General features: G+C 39.8%; 2 protein-coding genes across 3 annotated transcripts in view; both read right to left on the bottom strand.

Moving 5' to 3' along the window:
- Nucleotides 1–353: 353 nt before the first annotated feature.
- Nucleotides 354–7,530, bottom strand: PTS (6-pyruvoyltetrahydropterin synthase). The gene is made up of 6 exons (XM_032428099.1): nucleotides 7,388–7,530; nucleotides 5,799–5,878; nucleotides 4,535–4,557; nucleotides 4,097–4,153; nucleotides 1,540–1,610; nucleotides 354–1,345 (listed from the first exon to the last, which is right to left on the bottom strand). Exons 1-6 carry the CDS (start codon nucleotides 7,474–7,476, stop codon nucleotides 1,222–1,224), a joined length of 444 nt encoding a protein of 147 aa, XP_032283990.1. The 5' UTR covers nucleotides 7,477–7,530; the 3' UTR covers nucleotides 354–1,221.
- A 2,876-nt stretch (nucleotides 7,531–10,406) lies between these two features.
- The window catches only part of BCO2 (beta-carotene oxygenase 2), a 39,810-nt gene continuing 25,528 nt past the window's right edge, over nucleotides 10,407–24,688 (bottom strand). For both annotated transcript variants that reach the window (XM_032427986.1, XM_032427987.1), the window contains 4 exons: nucleotides 14,676–14,813; nucleotides 13,003–13,185; nucleotides 12,198–12,308; nucleotides 10,407–10,723 (listed from right to left, as the gene is read on the bottom strand). In XM_032427986.1, the coding sequence (XP_032283877.1) occupies nucleotides 10,610–10,723; nucleotides 12,198–12,308; nucleotides 13,003–13,185; nucleotides 14,676–14,813 (546 nt within the window). In that variant the 3' untranslated portion in view covers nucleotides 10,407–10,609. The remainder of the gene's footprint in view (nucleotides 10,724–12,197; nucleotides 12,309–13,002; nucleotides 13,186–14,675; nucleotides 14,814–24,688) is intronic.

Genomic DNA, 24,688 nt, shown 5'->3' with positions numbered 1-24,688 from the left:
TACATAACAAAAATTGTGTCTGGTAACTAAAACACATTCAAATTTAATTAAGTGGGCATTGATTATCAAAATTTATAAAATCCCTGTGGTTACTAACTCTCCAGAATAAAAGTGTACTCCTTTGAAAATTTTTCTAGTATAGTAATAACTGCATAGTCTTTTTACTATTTTCAGGCAGCAACATTCTGAGAATCTATTGTGTACTAGTTGCTATGTGGAGAGAAAAATAAAACCCTACCTTTAAGAAGTTTAGGATACAAATGAGAACAGAAGAGAGAACAGTTCTTTGTGCAAAGCAAGCAAATACATTCTTGCAGATTTAGTCATGAAGAAAAGAAACCAGACACCAAGAATATAGTTCAACTTAAGCAGGTGTTAAGTTTAATGATCAGAACAAAATGGGATCGATTAGGAAAAACTGTATATAAGGGACACATTACAGTATAATATATCCTTTCTCATGTTAATTTAATAGGATTTGATATATGTGATTATTCTTCAGTTTTCTGAATTAAAACTGTTCAGGTGACCATAAGGTCTGGAAACATGGAAAAATATACATAATAAATAGTTTAATGATACTCCAACAAATGTTCAGTGAACATGCTGATCCTCACTAGCAACTCATAGTTCAGTAAGACATGCAAAACTGCATTGAACAATGTGCGCTGAACGGTATTTTCATCAATCCTTGTACATCCACCTACAATGTATCGCCAACGTGATTTGTGTGTCTCATTTTCACTGAATAAACTTGTGTCCCTACATACCTGAGAAGTAATCAAGGAAGAAGTATATGTTCTGTGGTCACCTGTATTTTTGTTTTTTTAAGTATCACCTACGATGTCTTATAAACACTTTCTCCATTCATATTATACCAAGAAAAAAATGAATACTAAAAATGAAATAACGGAAAAACAAAAATTGATTTATTTTACTTTTAAATTCCACACCACAACATTTTACTGAAAATGAAGTGATTTTTAATCTATAAATAAAAGACTCTCTAAATGATACTCAGGATGTTTTACAAGTTTGGTTTTAAGATAGATTTGAATTCACAACAGGTTTTACACACAACGATTTCAATCAATTGGGCACTCCGGAACACAATGTGGAGGCATAACAAGTATGTGACGACTTCTTAATAGTCCCAGGGGATAAAGACCTTTTTCAAATATGGAAAGAAATTAGTCTTTCTACAGTATTAACCCCTAAAAGCTATTCTCCTTTATAGACAACGATATTATTGTCAGTTTCATACACTTTTACTTTATAAAGAACTCCCAGAGGAAGAAATTTCTGGAGGTTTTCCCAGATATATACAGCTACATTTTCTGTCGTGCTGTAGAAAAAAAAGGAAAGAAGATCAAAGGCAAATAAACAAAATTTCATTTTTGATATTGATAGAGAACAGAAATTCTAGATTTAAAAGATAATGTTAAAACAAAACTTCAGAAATCACGCAGTGGTCACATAAAATGTTGACAGCAATTCTTCTTTCTTACTATCTACATAAGGCAAGATGGTCATACTCACCTTACAACATCTGCAAAGTATGGCACATCCAGATCCAAATTCTTATGATCAAGGGGCTTCATAATTGCCTCCTATAGATAAAACAAAGGAAAAACACCACTCATTCCATTTAGGACTCAGATTCCAAAGTGTTCATCAGTTAGCCGCTAACTCAGTACTTGTAAGTACTCCGTCCATGTCTCACAAAGCAACGCTTAAGGTTGAAAAATAAAGCAAGGCCCAGATCTCCATAATGACTGGTTCTCCTCATCACTAAATGCAAAGAGGTAAGAAACCAAAAAGTAGAGAACTCACTGGAGCTTTCTTGTAACCAGCCATTGCGGTTCAGAACTGAGTTTAACGCTTCTTGAATTCTGTCCATAAACTTACCAAAAATACTAATCCCAAAAATACTTCTCCATACAGTCTTCTCTTCAGCCCAACACCACAATGTCATTAGGACAAGGATCCAGTGAGTACTACATTTTACAAAGCAGACTAAGAGTGAAATTATGTAAGTAGTTCTAAATTTCTGCTATGAGGAGTAATTTAAGAATGATCTTGGACTCTTAGGAGAAAAAATATATAAATATGTGAAGACCGTTGCTTCCTAATACGTGTATATATTAACATAATGCTTTCCCTTGTCAGTGGCAAGAACAGTAATTGCCTTATTCTTTCTTTTTACTTTTAGCTAGTGTACAAAATCTAAGCACTTGTGAAACAATCTAATTTCCCAATGGTATGGTTCTCAGAAGAGTACATTAATAATAATCATTTTTTGAGCAAAACCAGAACCATATAAAAAGAGTTAAGCCTTAAACCAAATAGCCTTTAAAACAGATCAAATGAAGGGCAGTTCCAACATGGATATCAAGAAAATACCTGTTTTCTCTTCAATTCCAGTTCAGGTCCCAACTTTTGTTTTGAAGCTTCTTCCACAGGCCTCTCTGACTTTACTCTATAAGCCACGATGAGCCACTGTTACTGATTGGACTGCATGGTGTCCCTCACGTACAAAAAGTGGAGAAGAGTTCTCTACACAGAACCTCTCCTTTAGCACGTGGTCATATGCACGCATGGGACGCCTCATATTTCCTATACTCTTGTCTTGGATTGTACAGCACTCCGTGTATATATATTTTACGTGCCCAATAAATGCAAAAATTCTGTCTTTATAGCTTCCTAAAGTACTTGAAACACACTGCTATCTGTTCATTCACTGATTATTCTTTTCTTTTCTGAAGATTTATTTACTTATGAGAGAGAGCACGCATGCACGCGTGGGAGGAGAGGCAGAGGGAGAGAGAGAATCCTGAAGCAGACTGCCCACTGAGCACAGAATCCAATTCAGGGCTGATCCCAGGGCCCCGAGACCATGACCTGAGCTGAAATCAAGAGTCAGTTGCCCAACCAACTGAGTGACCCAGGCGCCCCTCTTATTCATTTATTCAGTTGAAACTTACTGAGCACTTATTATCGTCTGCCTCCTAAAAAAGTAACATGAGCACTCTGTGGGTAAGGGCTATGTCACACTCATCTGTGTACTCCTGGTACTTAGCTCGAAGACTGATGCAGAGCGGGTGAACTGGCTGAATATATGGATGATAAGTACTGCGGAAGCAGTAATCATCATTAATAGCATTTTTATGAGACAAATGTCAGATTCTAGAACAAGAGTAAGGAGCAGACGGGGCGCCTGGGTGGCTCAGTCGGTTAAGCATCTGCTTTTGGCTCAGGTCATCATCCTAGGGTTCTGAGATTAAGCCCTCCTTAGCAGGGGAGTCTGCTTCTCCCTCTGCCGCTCCCCTGCTTGTACGTGTGCGCGATCTCTGTTAAATAAAATAAATAAAATCTTAAAAAAAAAAAAAAGTAAGGAGCAGAGTTTAAGTGAAGAACTGAACAGGTAAAATGATGGAATAATAACAAAGCTGGATAGAAGGAAGTCCACTCCCAATTTTGTAAAAGACTAACCACACAACCTAAGTAAGGCAAGTCCGTGAACTGTTTGGCCTCTCTCAATCTTAATCTATGGAATGAAAAAGTTGGTTTAGATAATCTCTAAGGTCTCTGACAATGCAGGATTTCTATAATGATACAGTCAGCAAGTCCTTGATTGAACTCCTTCTTCTGTGTTATCCCTATGGTGAACTGCCTCAGTGAGTTTATGATAAAATTAGAATGAATAACACAGGGTAGTGTTAAAAATCTATGATCAAAGGCATAAGGAAAATCCAGAGAAGGAAAAGAAAGCCTCAAGGAGAAAGCTGTGTCTTGAAAGAAAGGCAGAATCTGTTAAATGGAGGAAATCAGGATACACCAGCAAGAAATACAAGAAAGACAAGCCTGTTAAGGTTATTCCCGTCATTGCAATACAACTGTGACTGATCTCCCTTAAATCACCCAAACACCTTTAGAAAAACATGAGAGTAGTTCCTCCAACTACTTCCCTACTCCCACACCCAATTCCACTCACAAGGTCATGGAACCTCTGGAGATACTTGGTTAGGGAAGTGATAAGGGGGCCACCAAATACACTTAGAGGACAGTACGTAATAAGCATCCAACATGACATTACCTCCATATACTCTTTGAGGTCAGTCAAATTCATAACCATTCCTGTAACAGGATCAATCTAAAGAATAAACAAAGGTGAATGTTACTATAATATGCTCTTCATATTTAAACCTCTGTTAAATTATTAAAGGCTGTACAATGTGCAGAAATCGTGCCCATGTCTGCCTTCATCCCCGGGACACCCATCGATCTCATTATGGAAACACCAGGTGCTCCAGGAACCCCTTTCATGGTACTGCTCTTCTACCTGTCCACATAGAGCAGATTAAAGATAACCCTTTGGGAGAGGAAAGGCCTAGAATGGCAGCAGCTCACCATACACAATGGACAACAATGAAGCAATATTGATTTGAACAGAATTTTTCAACACAGAATCCATCGTGTTGGCTGAGAGGGCCCAGCAATCTGGACAAATCACACAGATCTTTTCAGCACGTACCTCTCCATGCACCGTCACCACAACTATGGGAAAGAAAACAGAATACCAAAAAAACCACATGACTTTGAACAGATAACACCCAAGCATAAGTTAACAACATAAATTGTTAGGTCTCTATCCTGAAAAGCTCTATTTATGTTTTCCCTCAAACAGCTGTTCCTTTAGTTAAGATCTTTTTCTCAACCAAAGCAAGACTCGGCCAAGACAGAGAAGCTCAGCAGGAGCTTTGGCTAAGCAGAGGATCCCAGCCAGAGCCAGAAAGGGTGTACATTCAGCTTATGATATTGATGCACTAGGTAGGAATGTCCACTAGGTAGGATTGAGATGCTGCTCGATCACTGCCTGAAAAAGTAGAACGTACAGGAAGACATCCAGCTACACACCAAGTTGGCCCAACGCTGGGCAGCACCTTTCTCAGCAAGCAAAACCACTACTGGGCTTAAAACTCTGATCCCTACAATCACATGAACATATACAGTTTATGGTAATATTTTGTAAATTAAGAACTGCTTGTATAAGCATTTGAAAAATGATGATCAGAGTGTTTTACAAATTAGTGACTTTTATGTATATTTTTCAGCTCCGTACAAACACCATTAGGTATTATGTGATACGTGAGCAAACTAAAAGTGACAAATATCATAGATCAAGTAAAAGGTGGTAACTAAACTAGAAATTCTGATCTTTTGACACTTTTTGAATCTTTTTACTCTACCCAACTATATGCTGTTGATACTCTATGCTCACAGGTGTTTTTTGAGATATCAGCTTTATCTCAAAGAATCAAGTCTCCTACACTCACATAAATTATTTTCTTGGAACACTGCAGGCAGTTTTAGACTCAACCTATTTTCCCGGCATACAGCATATTCCTAGTCAATATCTCCCTTTTGTCAGTCGTTATTTACACAAAGAATACAATCTAATGTTTCTAAGACGATCTAATTTTAACATTAGCCTCAGAAATACCTAATTAGAAGGAAGCAGGTGCCAAAAGAATCTCATTATGCACACTAACGCCAAGGCAAAAAAAAAATTGTTTAAACCATTTGTTATCTCTAACAGAGCAGATATTTGCAAGGTAAAATTTAAGACACATCCAACCAAGGCAACAGATTTTTTTCATTCTGAACTTCCATGTAACTTCTCATTCAAGGCTCAGATATGCTTTGTCCATAAAGTTTCTTACTTGTTCAGACTGTATTTGCTGATCACACTTTCACCCTTATTGAAAGGGCTAAAATTTCATCAGTTTTTCTCTCACCTTTATAATTGTGCCCATGGCCATTTAGATTGTTGCATTTCCCAAACAGTTTCAAGTTTTCTTCATTACTCAGAGATTTGCTGACCAAAAAAAAAAAAAAAAAAAAAATTAACATGACACAAGTTCAGACACCTGTTCTGTTCCCTACATTTATTATTTGCTCTAGCCTTTGAAAAGCTTCACAATTTATTATCTTAGCTCACCAAATGGAGTCATAAATCAACTTGATTTCATTATTCCACTTTCTGTCAGGAACCAGTGTATGCCCCCTAATTAGGCTACTGTAATGTACAAATGAGTGTGAACAAAGTCCACACCCTTGTTCCACAGCAAGATTCCAACTGATCTGCTCAAGGCCCTTCTATTTTTCAACTCAACAAACATGTACTGGGTACCCATTACATAGGAGGCATGGCTTGAATGAAGCAAGGACTTACAACGATAAAAGAAGACGCTTGTCTTCAAGTGGCTTAAAAATCTCATTTCTCCTGAAAAATAATTACATGACCTACTACGTCTCCTCTTTAACAACCTTGCATTATTATGGCCAGAATTATTGCCCACTGACGACTTCACCAATCCGTACAGCAGTATTCAAATTAAGTAAAAATTTAAAATTACAGTGCTCAGCTGTATTCTGGGCAGAAAACAATTTTCTTAATGAATTTTTACGTCTATACCTGTCCAATCCACTATGCATCTTCAATGAGGCCTTCCATGTGTGAACGTCCTATTATACCACCCCTTCCTTCTTGAGATTCTTTCTTCTCCCCCGCCCCACCCTCATCCACGTACATTTAGAATGCTACGGTTCACAAAGCTTTGGCACAAAATTATCCCACTGTACCCTCCACAAATTGGCCAGATCGTGCACTCCGCACAGAAGGCGGGGACAGGTACGTGTTGATCGCTGCTGCATCCCCGTCACCTAGTACAAGACCTGACACGCTGGTCACAAATACCTGCCCAGTGAATGAATGGATGACTCTTGTTAGAAATTATTATCCTCATTCTACGGACAGGGAAACGTACGCTGAGAGCGGAGCTTGCTGATGAGAGGCAAAACTCTCCTCAACATCAACTCCTCGGCGCAGTCAAGCAGCCTGAACGCTCCGGGTTCAAATCGCGGCTGTGCTCCTTGCTCTCAGGGCTGCCCTAGGCAGGGAACGCCTGGGTTCGGGACACCGGTGGTAAGAAGGGCATAAACCTGGGTTGCTGTAGCGGTCCCGGTGACGGTGGCTAGCGCTCCTGACACCTCACAGCAGCTCACACTTGCCGAGAGTTCGCCACATGTCTGACACTGTGTCAGCCGGGCCAGGCGAACTGCTCTGGGCGCCACTAGGAACCGTGCGCTCCCCCGAAGCTGCTCCAGGGCCCCGAGCCGCGCGGAACCTTAGCCTTCGGGTTCCGCACGCAGGGCCGCGCCCTCCGCTCGGCTCCGTCTGCCAGCGCGCCCTACAGCGCCCCACAGCCTCCTCTGGTCGACTCCAGCTGTCACCGTCAGCGTGGCGCGCGTCGGCTCTCACACCTGCGCTCCCGCCCCCGGGCCCCGCCCCCCCGCCGTGGGCACTGTGGGCGCCACCCCCCACCTGTGGAGTCGGTGGGTCGCGCTGAAGGAGACGAGGCGGGACACCCGCGCCCGGCGGCGACAGCCCTCGCCCGCGCCCGCCACGCTCATCGCCTCGCCTCCGCACTCGGCTGGCGCCGGGGCTGGAAGACAGCGCGTCCCGCGTCTGCGCAGTGCGGCCGGCGCGCTGGGACGCGCTCTCCGCCCGCGCTGCGACTGGCTCCCTCCGCTGGTCTGGAGGCAGTAAAGCGTCCGGTACTGTGAGTCTCTGGGATCCAGAGCTGGGCTAAGCTAAGCAAACCTCCCGGCGGTCGGTCGGAAAAGGTGGGTGGGACCTTAGTGTCTTTCATTATACTGACTGGCCAGCCCTAGGCCAAGTCGGGCCATTAGGGTCAGCCGGGCACACTTTGGGTACTGGGGGGACCTCTTTGAGATGCTCCTGCCGCTCCCTTCCAGAAAGCCCTAGTTCGAGTAACCTCCGCTGGCTGGTCGCTCTGAGATGAGCCCCAGGGCCAATCCACTTATAGCGTAAAGGGAGCGGGAATTCCAGGGCACGTGTGGGAGCACTTGGCTTTCGGAAATGATACTACCTTTGGCCTGTTTGTAAAGATTCTTCTTATTAAGGGAAATTCTCAAGCTTTCCTTCTCATCCACACACATGAAGCCATTTATCACAGTGTGAACACATGCAGCTGTGAACACACACACATTAGAGATTCTCTGTCACCTCCAGAGTGAACGGATCTTGTTTCCTCACACCTATCTGTAAGGAGTATCCACACTACTTGCAGTTCCCAGTATTATGTCACCTCTCTTCACCATTCATTTCCTCACTAAATACGTACTGAATAGCTAACCATGAGGCTGGCAGGGTTCCAGGTACTGGGAAGGATAGATTAGATCATGAGAGTGGCAGGCATACGGGCCCCAAATGTTGATTTCTCTCAAATGTCTCCTGTCTCCGGCTACATACTCTGTTCTGCATGAAATTATTGTCATGTAGCAAACATTAACACATTTTCAAATATTTTTATTCTCTTCCCTGTTGGGCTGTAAAAAAATGTCAAAGAAGGATAAACTTCGGAGACATCTGAGATAGACATTATTATCTAGTTCAGTGCTCTCACAGATAGGAAAACACGGGCCCAGATAAGTGAATTACTCATCCAAGACCACTTACAATAAAACAGTATTTCCTGGGCATTGACCACATCGTGGATAAAATACTTGACTCATTCCAAATGAAGTCTTAAGAATCAAAATACAAAGTCGAAGGAATTTCTGAGAAATTGCTATAATTACTTTAGTAAAACATGGCATTACATTTGCAGAGCTCTTTCTCTAAATGTTTTTATTAAGGGTACTCACCAAATTTACCCTCAGTGATCCTGTTATGGATTCAACCATGTCCCCCCAAAATTAATGTTGAGCCCCCCAGTACCTCAAAATATGACTTTATTTGGAATAGGGTCTTTGCAGATGTAATTAGTTAAGAGAAAGTCACAAGGGGGAAGCCCTAGTCCCTTTACCCCTTCCCTGTGCACCACATACTCCCTTTCCTTGAGTCTCTGGACACTGCTGAGTGATAAGCTGGGCTTAGGGAGAGGAAGAAGCCCTGCTTAGGCTTAAACTTAGTCATATGCTCATTCAATTTTACCAGAACTCTCTGCACTAGATTACCAGGCGTAGGCATATTACAAAATGTCATTGATCCTTTTTTGTCTTCTCCTTCAAGAACCTCATAGATGACAGAGCCACGGAAGAATTTGGGCATCCTTGGGTCAAAATCTTATGATTGTACCGCTAACCTTTATATGTTTGAACTTCACTCCCTGTGATTAGGATGGAATTTATAGAGGAAAGACGTTATCAGCTTTGCATACTTCACAGAAGTCAGCCAGAATCTCCTCCACCCTTTAGATCCGGATAAGATCTAAAACAATCTTCCATGTCTTGTCTGGGGGAGTACAATGCCTTTTTGAGGATTTCTGTGAGATATATTTACGTTCTCTTACAATGACTTCAGCCTCGAAGCTCCCACATCTGCTGTCTTAGCCGTACTTAGGCATCTTCTCGTCATTCTGGTACCTACTGCTTTTGTTTTGTGTTTCATCAAGCCAGACACAAAACTTAGAACTTTCACTTTATTGCCACAATGTAAACCATTACCTGTGGCATTTTCGTACCTGTGGGAACACTTCACTGAAAAGGACAAGGTTTATGATGTCTGTAATAACTCCTGAGGATAACTGGGAAGAAACTGGCTATGCTGGTCCAGGGGTGTGCATGAACCATGAGTTCACAGTTGCCCCAAACTACACATCTAGGAGGCTTCCCCAGCAACATTCAACATGCAGAGGGAGCGAGGACAGTTTAACTGGCCCCAGGCTGGAGTTACGTGGAGAGAGGAAGTATAACTGAAGGAAAAGGGAACAAGAGATCTTGAAGGTGTTGGCAAGAGTATGGTCTAAGTGACAGACGTAGCGGGATTTGGGCTGTTGGTAAAACTGGGGGTGAGAGAGGGGGTTTAGAAATGAGATTATATGGCCTCTAGTGCCACCTGTTGCCCGATTGAATGAAGAACTACTGACTTCTCATCAATTTCTGGAGAACTATACACCTGGAGATTAGAAGAAATGCCTGATTTTAGTGACGTCCCTCAAAACAACACCCTCCCAAGGCTGAGCTGGGGGCAGGGCAGAAGGTGGCAGTCGGTGGTTCAACTGCCATGGCGTCTGTGGACAGCAGAGAAACAGTTTGGAAGAAAGCCTCTAAGCATGACATAGCTGGCTTCCCGTCCTCTGGGAGCCCTAGGACCCGTGCTAACAGGCAGGCTGGCGGGGAAAACGAGGTGCTTTTTAGAGCTATATGCATATTTTACTATCTACGATTATTTGTATTTTTTCTCTCAAGTGTGAGAACCTCTGTCACCCACCCTATCTGGTGGTGGTAATGACACAGCTCTACTTTTTCTTTCTCGTATATTTATTATCTAGAGGAAGATCTATCTAGTAAATATAAATTTAAAACTCTCTTCAAAAGGTTGTATCAACACTTGTTTAATGTTTTTAAGAAAGAGCTCTAAAAAATTATAAAACCATTATTATCTCAAGAATTCTGTTTTTAATAGAAATTTTAAAACCAGGTGTCTGTGGTTTGGAAGGGAAGGTGCCCTTTTTGCTCTCCCTTTTGTACGGAGCATGTTCATTTTAAAGCTAGTTTCCAGGTGTTTCGAGTTGCTCCATCACATGGTTACAAAGGTGCCATGGAACCCATAAGGCATTTGCACAGGTACTTCTGCTCGGCCCAGTTCTTTAAAGCTCTTGGCATCCAAGACTAGGAGAAAATTGTTTTCATTCTAGAACAGAAAGACAATACTGAAAATTCTTTTGATAATGTCTTATGCATCTTCCTATCTATCCTCAGCACCTAGCACAGTGCCTTGACTATCCATCCATTCACTAAATGTTTGCTGAATGGCTGAACGAGCCTGAGAAGGACATTATGGCTGAAGAAGTTCATACCTAGAGTGAAGAAATTAAGTTGTTTATATCAATTACCTTCAGAGGATCTCTTGGAGTTTAAGGATCTCGTTACCTGCCCCTTTTCAATCTCCTAAGAGACAGAATTTTTTTCTTCCAAATTAGAAATGTTTCCATTTTGTGTTACTTTGGAGCTGTACAAAGGGTAGCATTACAAGGCAGATTGATATTTGCCCTGGTGTAATTACATGAGTGGCAAGTACATGGTATGAGGACAAAGTCCTCCTAAGCCTATGGCAGATATTAGTAATTGATCACGGCACTTTTCTCACCAAACCCTTAAAAAGCCTCAGGCGGGGCGCCTGGGTGGCTCAGTCGGTTAAGCGACTGCCTTCGGCTCAGGTCATGATCCTGGAGTCCTGGGATCGAGTCCCGCATCGGGCTCCCTGCTCGGCGGGGAGCCTGCTTCTCCCTCTGACCCTCCTCCCTCTCATGCTCTCTGTCTCTCATTCTCTCTCTCTCTCAAATAAATAAATAAAATCTTAAAAAAAAAAAAAAAAGCCTCAGGCGATGCCTGGGTGGCTCAGTTGTTAAGCATCTGCCTTCAGCTCATGTCATGATCCCAGGGTCCTGGGATCAAGCCCCGCATGGCGCTCCCAGCTCCGCAGGAAGCCTGCTTCTCCCTCTCCCACTCCCCCTGCTTGTGTTCCCTCTCTCTCTGTGTCTCTCTCTGTCAAATAAATAAAATCTTTAAAATATAAAATAAAATAAAAAGCCCCAGAATCCTACATCCCAGGCACCCACTAATAACTGGTCAAAGCTGGTACTCAACCTATTTGCCACAAGACGGCCTTAGACAAGAAGTTAAGACATCGACATGATTGAGACACTAGGGCTCACCACATTAGACTTTTGGGGCACTCGGATGAAACTGGCAGCACAGTTAGTGGCATGAACATCAGACTAGACGTCAGAAGACAGATTTAAACACGGGCTTTACTACTATGATCTGACACAAGCTCTCTCAACTTCTCTAAGTTACAAATTCCACATGTGTAAAATGGTATCCAACAAAGCTGTTCTGATGAGTAAATAAGGTGACATGTGTGAAAGTCATTTGTAAATGAATTCCTATGCAAATGTAAATTATGAGGATGATTCTATAAACAGAATGTTAAAGTAATAATAAGCCATGGATTATGATAAAAGGGTATGTACATATGAGGAGAGGAAGAAAAGGGAGAAAGTGCTGTATTGGAATCAAAAACTATTGATAGCATCACTGAATATAATCCTCAAAAGGCTCATTGCTACTTCTCTTTTTGACTAGTGATGAGGAGATACATTTACCTGGTCAGGGGTGATCACTACAGAGAGAATAACCCCACCATCTTCTTCACTGGCTCCTGGTGCTGGAACAAACACTGGTTCTGAGGGGTAAAAGCCATCTTCTCTCCAAATCTAGAAGTCCCAAAAAAAGCATTTGATAGAAGGCTAGTTATGAGCAGGAAGCCTTCTATAGCTTTTGTCATTCCCAGCATGAATTTGGCTGTCTAATACAATATTCCAACAGTAAAAGAATCAGGCTCACTGAGTTGAATGGGCGGGGTGGGGGGTGATTTTGCAGCTGCAGACTCCATCATCATCAAACACAATTTGTACAATTTCCCATCGACCTGAAATATAAATGTCCCAACAACCTGAACCCCATTATTTGTCTAAAAATAAGATCATGCAGAGACTTGTTTTTCTGGGCTTGTGATTCATTTAAGATTCCCTAGACAGAATATACCCCTAGCCTAGGTAATACCACGGTTCTCAAACTTAATAAAAGTAAATGGCTGAGCTGCCTAAATATTAAAGGATCTCAAGAGCTACTTTAACAACACAGAAACTAATTCAAAGTGCAGAACAGGTCATTTAAGAGTTCAGAAAGGGAGGGGCACCTGGGTGGCTCAGTCGGTTAAGCATCTGCCTTGAGCTCAGGTCATGATCTCAGGGTCCTGGGATCAAGCCCAGTGAAGGGCTCTCTGCTCAGTGGGGAGTCTGCTTCTCCCTGTCCTCTGCCCCTCCCCAGCCTGCTCATGCTCTCTGTCTCTCTCAAATAAAATATTTTTTTAAAAAGAGTTCAGAAAGAGAAAAAGATTTTCATTACCGTCAGTGTCTTATTCACCACATCAACCTTGATCAGAGAATCCCCCACCAAATGCCGAAAGCCACAACCATAGAAGAAACGATACTTTTTGCCACTGAATTGGCCATAGTTGATCTGGGGAAATTCAACACCTCCTTCCTCCTCTAGATCCTCAGGATGTAGATTTTCATAAGAGCACCAAATCTAAAAGAGGTTCCAAAAAGATATGCAGTAATTGCTTACTTGCACACTTATTTTATTCAGTGTAGGTCAGTGAGGGTGCTAGGAGTTTGTGACAGGGCTTGGGGACTGAGACTCTAAGTCACTTTTTCCATTGTTCCTCTTTCCATCATATGTATGAATGCATAAAAGATGATCAGGTTTGGGGGCACCTGGGTGGCTCAGTCAGTTAAGCATCTGACTCTTGATTTTGGCTCCGGTCATGATCTCAGGGTTGTGAGACTGAGCCCCGTGTCAGGCTCTGCAATGAGTGTGGAGCCTGCTTAAGATTCTCTCTCTCCAAGGGGAACCCTCTTACACTGTTGGTGGGAATGCCAACTGGTACAACCACTCTGAAAAACAGTATGGAATTTCCTCAAAAAGTTAAAAATAGAGCTTACCCTACAACCCAGCAATTGCACTACTAGGTATTTATCCAAAGGATACAAACATAGTGATTCAAAGGGGCACCTGCAGCCCAGTGTTTACAGCAGCAATGTCCATAATAGCCAAAATATGGAAAGAGCCAAGATGTCCATCAACAGGTGAATGGATGAATGGATAAAGAAGATGTAGCGTATACACTCACACACACACACACACACACACACACACACACACGGCGGGGTGGGGGGGAGAATATTACTCAGCTATCAAAAAGAATGAAATCTTGCCATTTGCAATGACTTGGATAGAACTAGAGGGTATTAGGCTAAATGAAATAAGTCAGCCAGATAAAGACAATTACCATATGATTTCACTCATATGTGGAATTTAAGAAACAAAACAGAGGATCATAGGGGAAGGGATGGAAAAATAAAATAAGATGAAATCAGAGAGGGAGACAAACCATAAGAGTCTCTTAACTATAGGGAACAAACAGGGTTGCTGGAGGGGAGGTGGGTGGGGGGATGGGGTAACTGGGTGATGGGCATTAAGGAGGGCACGTGATGTAATGAGCACTGGGTGTTATATGCAACAGATGAGTCACTGAACTCTACCTCTGAACCTAATAATACAGTATATGTTAATTTTTTTTAAAAAAAGTTTCCCTCTGCACCCTCCCCCCACTTGCACAAGCGCTCTCTCTCTCTCTTTCTCAAAAAAAAAATATATATATATATCAGGTTTTGTGATGAAGCTGTCAAATGGCATAAGAGGTGGAAGTGGGCTTTTTATTCTACTAAAGCTAAAACACTGACAGCTAAACAATAACATGGTAAGTGCAAATTATCTAAAAGGTGGAGATGATCAATAACAATCTCAAATACTTAGGCATTTCACAACCATTAGAAAACTGCACCTATCTGTTTCAAAACACAAAAAGGACAGAATTCTGCAATTATTGTGACCTTACCCTGCTCAGCTGAATGTTATCAGACTTATCAGGCACAAAACATTGTGGAGAACAGTCAAGGAATGAAGTAACATGACTAAAAATCAAAGTCTTCATCTAATGTCCTTTCATATCATACCTTTCCATCAGCTTGTTTCACAGCACTGGCTGAAGAATAGGACAAGGGGCTGAGGTTCTCTCCTTCGGGGTCATTCAAACTGACATGTAAGGGCAAAACAAACCTTCGAGGGAAAGATCTGCCTGCTGAATTATAGACCTGTTCAGGAGAGACAAAGAAACAGATGAGAAAATGTCATTCATGGGATAACAGCATGTCCCAATAATTTATACCCAGTCAACTTTATTGGCATTTCTAAGTAATTGCATAAGTGATATTTTTCATTCATTCATTTATTCCACAAATATCTGTTAAGTACCTACTATAGGCAAAGCACTGTTTTAGACACTGGGAATGCAACAGTGAACAAAGTCTCTGGCCTCATGGAACTCATATTCTAGTGGAGAAAAGATGATAAAAATAAGAATTAAAATACATGTTATTGAATTAGTGTCAAATAAACAAACGATTAGATAGCCCAAGATCTGATAGTGATAAGTGCCATTAAGAAACATACTGTAGGGTGAGAGCCTAGAGAGTAACAGGGTGCTTCCTTCTTCACGTTTAGTCAGAATAGGATTCTGCGTGGAAAAGCATTAACTTTTAGCAGGCCTGGGTTGCTCAAACCTGGCACATTCTCAAGAAAGGTCTGTTTTCATGACTGGTTCCTGGCTGACACCTGGAAACTAAGCTCTTGGAATGTTCTGTCTGACAAGAGTGGCTCTGCATGCCTGAGGTCTTGAGTACACACTGTACTAGTGTGTCCAAACAATTTATGCTAACAATGTGATTTATGAACGCCTGCTTCCTTGTGGGCATATGGAGCTTTGCTAACCGAGGTGTGTAGGGGCTTTGTGACTATGTGCTGATTCCCAACAAAACCCTGGACAACCAGCTTCCCTGGCACACAACATTTCACACACGCTGTCACAGCAAGTTGCTAGAGAAATCAGGTGTGTCCTGACTCCACTGGAGAGGACTTAGAAGGGTGCACCTGGCAGTTTTCTCTAGACTTCATCCCATGAACCTTTGCATTTGCTGATTTTTCTGAGATCTGTGAACCCTCCTAGTGAATCATTAAACCAAGGGTAGCTTTGGGAACCCCCAACACAACCACCCTGTAGAGATCATGTTTAAGCAGGAAACTCTAACAAAATAAGTGTATTTTTTTTCTGACAATGAGAATGCTTTAAGCACATTTTCTTCTCTTGAAATACTGTAAAATGGAGGGCAAATTGTGCCATTTCCCCTCATTCACCTGGTCTGTATCATCTCCACCTCACACAGAAAAATTTTTACCAAGTAAAAATTTAGTGCTATTTTTAAGCTTTACAAAGAGTTAGATTTTTATAATTACTTTTAAATTTATTTAAACTTTTTTTTTCCTTTTGCAAAACCATAGCTGAACAAAAAGAGTTGATGTGGATCAACTGTCCCACTGAGAACAGCTAAAGAAGCTGGACAAGATGTTTAAAACAGGGGCGCCTGGGTGGCTCAGATGGTTGAGCGTCTGCCTTCGGCTCAGGTCATGATCTCGGGGTCCTGGGATCGGGTCCCGCATCAGGCTCCCTGCTCCTTGGGAGCCTGCTTCTCCCTCTGCCTCTCTCTCTCTCTCTCTCTGTCTCTCATGAATAAATAAATAAAATTAAAAAAAAAAAAAAAGATGTTTAAAACAGCTGTGTGAAGGCACTGGTGGGCTAAAAAGGCAGTGAAGATCAATATGGCAGAGATTTGGAAGGAGAAGGAAACCCACAGGTAAACAAGATACTGGGGGCAACTTGTTCCCTCATATCAGCTGCTTCTAGGAAAAGGCAGCTGAAAGGCTGAGAAAATGAAAGAATTTTTTTATTAAACTTTTTAATCTTCAGATCACTGCAGATTGGCATGAAATAATCCAGAAAAATAAACAATTGATTAAAAAAATGGGCAAGAAACTAGAATAAACATTTTGCCAAAAATATACAAATGGCCAATAAGTACATGAAAAGATGCTCAACATCATTAGTCCTTAGGGAAATACAAATCAAAACCACAATGAGATACTACTTCACACCCACTAGGGTGACTATTGTCAAAAAAATGAAAACAAAAACAAAATCAAAAACAGAAAATAACAGGTGCTGGTGAGATTGTGGAGAAATTGGACCCCTGTGCATGGTGCAGCTGCTGTGGACAACAGTCTGGCAGTTCCTCAAACAGTTAGATATAGAATTATCATAGGATCTGGCAATTCCACTTCCAGGTATAAACAAAAAGAATTTAAAACAGGGACTCAAATAGATATTTGTATGCCAGTGTTCATGACAGCATTATTCACAATAGCTGAAAGGTAAAAAAACAACCCAAATGTCCACCAACAGATGAATAGATAAACAAAATGTAGTACAGACATAAAAGGAAATATTTAACCTTTAACAGGAATGAGATTCTGATACATATTAAAACATGGATGACCCTCAAAAGGATTATGCTAAATAAAATAAGCCAAACACACAAAAAATAAATCTTGTCTGCTTCCACTTATATTAGGTACCCAGAGTAGGCAAATGCATAGAAACAGAAAGTAGAATAGAGGCTCCCAAAGGCTGGAGAGAGGGGGAATAGAGACTTGTTATTTAATGGGTAGAGTTTCTGTTAGGGATGATGAAAAAATCTGGAAACAGATTTTTCAAAAACTACTGAAAGACATTGAACTACTGACATTTTTCAACTACTTTTTATATTCAACTACTGACATTTTTCAAAAACTACTGAAAGACATTGAACCATAGATTCAAGTATCCCTAAAAACACCCATATAAAATAAATAAAAAGAAAACCATATTAAGAGATATCATAGGGATGGACTCTGAAAAACAAACTGAGGGTTCTAGAGGGGAGGGGGTTGGGAGGATGGGTTAGCCTGGTGATGGGTATTGAGGAGGGCACGTTCTGCATGGAGCACTGGGTGTTATGCACAAACAATGAATCATGGAACACTATATCTAAAACTAAGGATGTAATGTATGGGGATTAACATAACAATAAAAAAATTAAAAAAAAAAAAAGAGATATCATAGGACTAACTACAGAAAATCAAAGAGAAGATTTTAAAATCAGAGGAGGAAAAATGATCAACTTCAAAGGAGCAAAGCTTAGACTGACTACTGATTTCTCAACAGAAATCAGAATACAATCAAATATCTTTAAAGTGTCAAAATAAAATAACTAACAACCTAGAATTCTTTATCCAATGAAAACATCCTTCAAGAAAGAAGGTAAAATAAAGACAATTTTTTTACAGGCAAAAATATAGATTTCATCACCAGCATATCTGAACCAAAGGAAATACTAAAAGATGTTCTTCTGTCAGGAAGAAAATGATTCCACATGGAAGCTCAGAGAGACAGGGAGGAATTAAGAGCAATTGAACGGTACAGATGTGGGGAAATGGGTAGTATTGGGAACTATGATTACATAAAGCAACATTAGTAATAATGCCTTGTAGGGTTTAATAGAGAGAAAATTAAAATATACAACAACAGTAGTGTATAAATTGGGAGTAAAGTGTCCAGAGTTCTTGCATTGTCTGCAAAGAATTAAAAGAACCAATTTATAATATACTGCGTTAAATGAAGAATGCATATTGTAATCTCTAAAATAACCACTAAAAGAATGTATACCAAGCTAATGGGCAGAGGGTGGAATGAGGTTTGAGGAACGGGAGATGGAAATGAAACAATAAAATATACTCAACCAATCCAAAGAAGGCAAAAAAAGAGAGAGAAAGAACAATGACACAAATAGGAAGTGAATGGTAACATGGAATTTTTAAGCCTCAATATAGGTGATTATTCCAACTAAATGCTCAATTAAAAGTCAAGAATTAGGGGCACCTGGGTGGCTCAGTCAGTTAAGTGACTGACTCTTGATTTCAGCTCAGGACATGATCCTGGGATCATGGGTCCTGGGATCGAGCCCCACTGCGGGCTCCACGCTCAGTGGAGGAGAGTCTGCTTGAGGATTCTGTCTCTCTCCCTTTGCTCCTCCCCACCACACACATGCATGTACACCCTCTCTCAAACAAATAAATCTTCAAAAAAAAAGTCAAGAATTAGCACAATGGATTTTTAAAATATATGTTGCTTACAAGGTATACATTTAGAAAGATTAAAAGTAAAAGAATGGAAAAATTAGAGCAGGCAAACACTAAGCAAAAAGTAGACTTTAAGGCAAAAACCATTACTCAGAAATAAATGTTCAATAAATTATCAAGGTAAAACAAGTTAAATTTGTATGTACGTAATAACAGAGCACCAAAATATATAAAGTAAAAATTAACATAACTATAGGGGTGTCTGGATGGCTCAGTTGGTAGAGTATCCGACTCTTGATCTTGGAGTAGGTCATCAGTTCAAGCCCCATTGCAGGGGTAGAGTTTACTTAAAAAAATAAAATTAAATAAAATTAAAAAAAAAAAAATTTAAAAAAAAAACAGAAAGAGAAAAAAAAAATTAAATTAACATAACTATAAAAAGGGTGGCTGGGTGATAGACATTGGGGAGGGTATGTGCTATGGTGAGTGCTGTGAATTGTGTAAGACTGTTGAATCACAGACCTGTACCTCTGAAACAAATAATACATTATATGTTAAAAAAAGAAGAAGAAGAAGAAGAAGAAGAAGAAGAAGATAGCAGGAAGGGAAGAATGAAGGGGGGAAAATCGGAGGGGGAGATGAACCATGAGAGACTATGGACTCTGAGAAACAAACTGAGGGTTCTAGAGGGGAGGGGGGTGGGGGGATGGGTTAGCCTGGTGATGGGTATTAAAGAGGGCACATACTGCATGGAGCACTGGGTGTTATACACAAACAATGAATGGAACACTACATCAAAAACTAATGATGTAATGTATGGTGATTAACACAACATAACATAACATAATAAAAAAAAGAAACAGAAAAATCTATAGTGTAAGTAAGAGATTTCAATACGCCTCTCATGTTATATCAGAACCTTATATAATAGACAGCAATTAATAAAAATAGACACAATTTGGATATTATAAATAAATATGATCTAATTGACATATACAAAACACTACATCCAAAATTCAGAATATACATTATTTTAAATATACATGAAGCATTTAAAAATGATCTTATTCTGGGTCATAAAGCAACTCCCAATAAATTTTATAAATTTAAAAACATACAGCACAAACAATGAATCATGGAACACTATATCTAAAACTAATGATGTAATGTATGGGGATTAACATAACAATAAAAAATTTTAAAAAAAACATACAGCAAAATTAAGCTGGAAATCAATGGCAGAAAATAACTAGACAAATCCCAATATATTTGAAATTTTTAAAACACATTTGAAAGAAGACATCTCAATGAGAGAAAATTCTTTAACTGAAAAGTAATAAAAATAAAACATATCAAAACTTGTGGGATGCAGCTAAAGAGAAATTTATCATCTCAAAGATATATGTTGTGGGGGAAAGGATGAAAAATAACAAACTAAGGATCCACATCCTTAGTTAGAAAGAGGGCACATTTTTTTTTTTAAAGATTTTATTTATTTGACAGAGAGAGATAGCGAGAGCAGGAACACAAGCAGGGGGAGTGGGAGTGGGAGAAGCAGGCTTCCCATCAAGCAGGGAGCCTGATGCCAGCTCTATCCCAGGACCCTGGGATCATGACCTGAGCTGAAGGCAGACGCTTAACGACTGAGCCACCCAGGCGCCCCAGAAAGAGGGCACATTAAGCACAAAGAAAGTAGAAAAAGCCAGAGAAAGACAAATACCATAGTTTCACTCATATGTGGAATTTAAGAAACAAACAGATGAACATAGGGGGAAAAGAAAAAAAGAGAGAGGCAAACCATAAAACAGACTCTTAACTATAGAGAACACACTGAGGGCTGCTGGAGGGGAGGTTGTTGGGGGATGGGGGCTGGGGATTAAGGAGTGCACTTGTGATGAGCACTGGGTGTTGAATCACTAAATTCTACTCCTGCAACTAGTATTACACTTTAACTAACTAGAATTTAAATAAAAACTTGAAAAAGAAAAAAAAAAGAAAGTAGAAAAGGAAATAATAAAAATAAGAACAAAAATTGATGAAATGGAAAACACACATTAAAGAGGATCAACAAAGCCAAAAAGATAGTCCTTTTTTAAAAGCTTCATTATATTGCTAAGACCCTGGCAAGCTTAAGCAAATGCACAAAAAAGACAGGAAAAAATAACCATATCAGGAATAAAAACAGGTGGTATCAATTAAACCTAGGTACTTTTTTTTTTTTATTTTTTTTTATTTGAGACAGAGAGAATGAGAGAGAGAGAGCACATGAGAGGGGGGGAGGGTCAGAGGGAGAAGCAGGCTCCCTGCCGAGCAGGGAACCTGATGCGGGACTCGATCCAGGGACTCCAGGATCATGACCTGAGCCGAAGGCAGTCGCTTAACCAACTGAGCCACCCAGGCGCCCACCCTAGGTACATTTTTTAAAAACACAGAATGATACTAGGAATAACATCAGGTAAATATACTTGAAATTTTAGATGACATGGATAAATTTCTAGAAAACCCCAATTTACCAAATTTGATACTATAAGAAACAGAAAATCAGAATAATCCTATATTATTAAAGAAACAGAATTCATAATTTAAGGGGTGCCTGGGTGGTTCAGTCGGTTAAGCATCTGCCTTTGGCTCAGGTCATGGTCCCAGGGTCCTGGAATTGAGCCCCACAGCAGGCTCCCTATTGAGCAGAGAGCTTGCTTCTCCCTCTCCCTCTGCTGCTCCCCCTGCTTGTGCTCTCTTGCTCTCTCTGTCAAATAAATAAATAAAATCTAAAAAAAAAAAAAAAGAATTCATAATTTAAGATCTAACTATAAGGAAATTTGCAGGCCCAGATGGCTTACTTCTTGAATTATTCCAAACATTTAAGAAATAATGCCAATCTTACACATTCTGCAGAGAAGAGAGAACAATTTCCAACTCACTGTATGAGATCAGCAAAGCCTTAATACCAAAATTTAACAAGGACATTATAAGAGAGAAAAATTATAGGCCAATTTTATTCAGAAAATACATGCAAAAATAACCTAAACAAAATATTAATACAGTAAATCTAACAATATTAAAAGAAAAATACATTGCAACCAGTTGGTATTTGGTTCAGGAATGAAAGGTTAAGCTTCACATTCAAAAATCAATAAATAGGTGTTATAACCATTTCTTAAATTAATCAGTATACTTCACCACATTGATGACATAAAGGATAAGTCATGTGATTATCTCAATAATACAGAAAAAAATAAAATAAAATCCAACATCCATCCATGATAGAAATTCTTAGTAAACTATAAGTAAAAGGGAATTTTCCTAAGCAAGCAAAACTCATCTTTAAAAAAAAATCTTAGGGGCGCCTAGGTGGCTCAGTCGTTAAGCGTCTGCCTTCAGCTCAGGTCATGATCCCAGGGTCCTGGGATCAAGCCCCACATCCTGCTCCTGGCTCAGCGGGGAGCCTGCTTCTCCCTCTGCCTCTCCCCCTGCTCATGCTCTCTCTCTCTCTCACTCTGTATCTCTGTGTCTCAAATGAATAAATAAAATCTTAAAAAAAATTTTAAAGTAAATAAATAAATAAAAATTTAAAAATTAAAAAAAAAATCTATTGTGGTGCCTGGGTGGCTCAGTCAGTTAAGTGTCTGCCTTCAGCTAGGGTCATGATCCCAGCATCCTGGGATCAAGTCCCACATGGGGCTCATTGCTCAACGGGGAGCCTCCTTCTCCCTCTGCCTGCCGCTCTCCCTGCTTGTGTGCACTCTTGCTCTCTCTCTCTCTGATAAATAAATAAAATCTTTAAAGAAAAATCTATCAATAACTTATGTCCACACAAAACCTGCCCACAAATGTTTATAGTAGTTTTATTTATATTTACCAAAAACTGAAAGCAACCAAGATATCCTCCAATAAATGAAAGGATAAACAAACTGTGGTACATATATACAATAGAATATTATTCAGTGATGAGAAAAATGAGCTATCAAGCCACCAAAAGACATGGAGAAACCTTAAACGCATATTACTAAGTGAAAAAAGCCAGTCTGAGGGGCGCCTGGGTGGCTCAGTCGGTTAAGCCTCTGTCTTTGGCTCAGGCAATGATCTCAAGGTCCTGGGATCAAACCCCTTATCAGGCTCCCTGCTCAGTGGCGAGTCTGCTTCTCTCTTTCCCTCTGCCCCTCTCCCCGCTCATTCTCTCTCTTTCAAATAAATAAATAAATAATGTTTAAAAAAAAAAAAAGGGCCAGTCTGAAAAAGCTACATAGTCTAGGAGTCCAATTATATGACATCTTGGAAAAGGAAAAACTATATTGACAGTAAAAAGATTACTAGTTGCCAGGTGTTGAGGAGGGTGGGGAGGGAAGAATAGGTGGGAGATGGTATTTTTAGGGCAGGGAAACTATTCTTCATGGTACTATATATAATGATGGATACATGACCTTATGCATTTGTCAAAACCCATAGAATTGTACAACACAAAGAGTGAAACCTAATGTAAATTATGGACTTTAGTTAGTAATAATATATAAATATTGGTTCATCAACTGTAACAAATATAACACACCAAGGCAAGATATTAATAATAGGGAAACCTGGGGCGATAAGGGGGAAGGGAATATACATGGGAGTTCTCTGTATGTTCTGCTTGATTTTTCTTTCAACTTTATGTTCTGCTTGATTTTTCTTTCAACTTAAAACTTCTCTAAAAAACAAAGTCTACTAGTTTGTTTGTTTTTTGTTTTTTTAAATCTATATCAAACAGCATACTTAATAGTAAAAGGTTGAAAACTTTTCCTCTCAGATTAGGTACCGGATAAGGATGCCAACCATCACTACTTACACTCAACACTGTACTGGAGATGCAGTGAAGTAAGGCAAGAAAAAGAAAACCAATAACTAGTTTGGAAAGGAAGAAAAGAAAACCATCATTACTTGCATAAGATATGATTGTAGATGTACAAAATCTAAAGAATCTATAAATTATTAGAATTACTGAATTACTGTATTCATTACTGAATACAAGATCAATAAAAAAATCAATCATACATACAGCAGTATTAACATAAATGAAAGAGAAAGTAAATAACATTTAAATTAATATAAAATAATATCAAGGGGTGCCTGGGTAGCTCAGTCGTTTAAGCATCTGCCTTCAGCTCAGGTCATGATCTCAGGGTCCTGGGATCGAGCCCCATGTCGGGCTCCCTGCTCAGTGGGGAGTCTGCTTCTGCTTCTCCTTCTCCCTCTCCCACTGTCTCTGCCCCCACTCATTCATGCTCTCTCTCTCTCTCTCAAATAAATAAATCTTTTTGAAAAATAATAAAATAATATCAAATACCTGGGGCATCTGAGTGGCTCAGTCAGTTAAGTGTCCAATTCTTGATCTCAGCTCAGGTCATGATCTCAGGGTCATGAGATCAAGCCCCATCTCAGGCCCTGCATTGAGCATGGAGCCTGCTAAGATTCTCTCTCTCCCTTTCCTTTGTCCCTCCCCCAACCCATGCTCTCTCTCTCTCAAAAAAAAAAAAAAAAATATATATATATATATATGTATATATATACATTCTTACATATATATAAAATACCTAGAAGTAAATCTAATAATTTAATAATCTTTTTTATAATCCAAAGATGTATAAAATGTGTACCCAGACAGCTATAAAACACTTTAAAGAAATGATAAATGGAAAGATATATTGTGTTCATGTACTGGAAGAATCAACATCGTGTAAAGATGTTAATCTTCCCTCAAATTAATACATAGATTCAGTGCAAATGCAATTAAAATCTAACAGGTTTTTTGTTTTTATTTTTGTGTGTGTGTAGAGACTTACAAGCTGATTCTTAAATTTATTCCAAAGTGTAGAGGGCCAGGGAATGGCCATGACACTTATTATAGAAGAAAAAATTAGGAGGACCTGATCTGCCAAACATCAAGATTTTTTATACAGTGACAGTAATCAGAACAATGGGATAC

Source organism: Phoca vitulina, unplaced genomic scaffold, assembly GCF_004348235.1.
Source record: "Phoca vitulina isolate PV1807 unplaced genomic scaffold, GSC_HSeal_1.0 scaffold38, whole genome shotgun sequence".
NCBI classification, from domain to species: Eukaryota; Metazoa; Chordata; class Mammalia; order Carnivora; family Phocidae; genus Phoca; species Phoca vitulina.
This window is presented reverse-complemented; position numbering and strand designations above follow the sequence as displayed.

Bases quoted from the DNA above. Each gene is read 5' to 3' on its own strand.
- PTS (XM_032428099.1), bottom strand. From the start codon at position 7,476: ATGAGCGTGGCGGGCGCGGGCGAGGGCTGTCGCCGCCGGGCGCGGGTG. The intron at 4,558-5,798 runs GTGAGAGAAAAA...TCTTTCCCATAG, and splicing joins CCATGGGCACAATTATAAAG to TTGTGGTGACGGTGCATGGA. The intron at 1,611-4,096 runs GTAATGTCATGT...TTTTATCTATAG, and splicing joins ACCTCAAAGAGTATATGGAG to GAGGCAATTATGAAGCCCCT.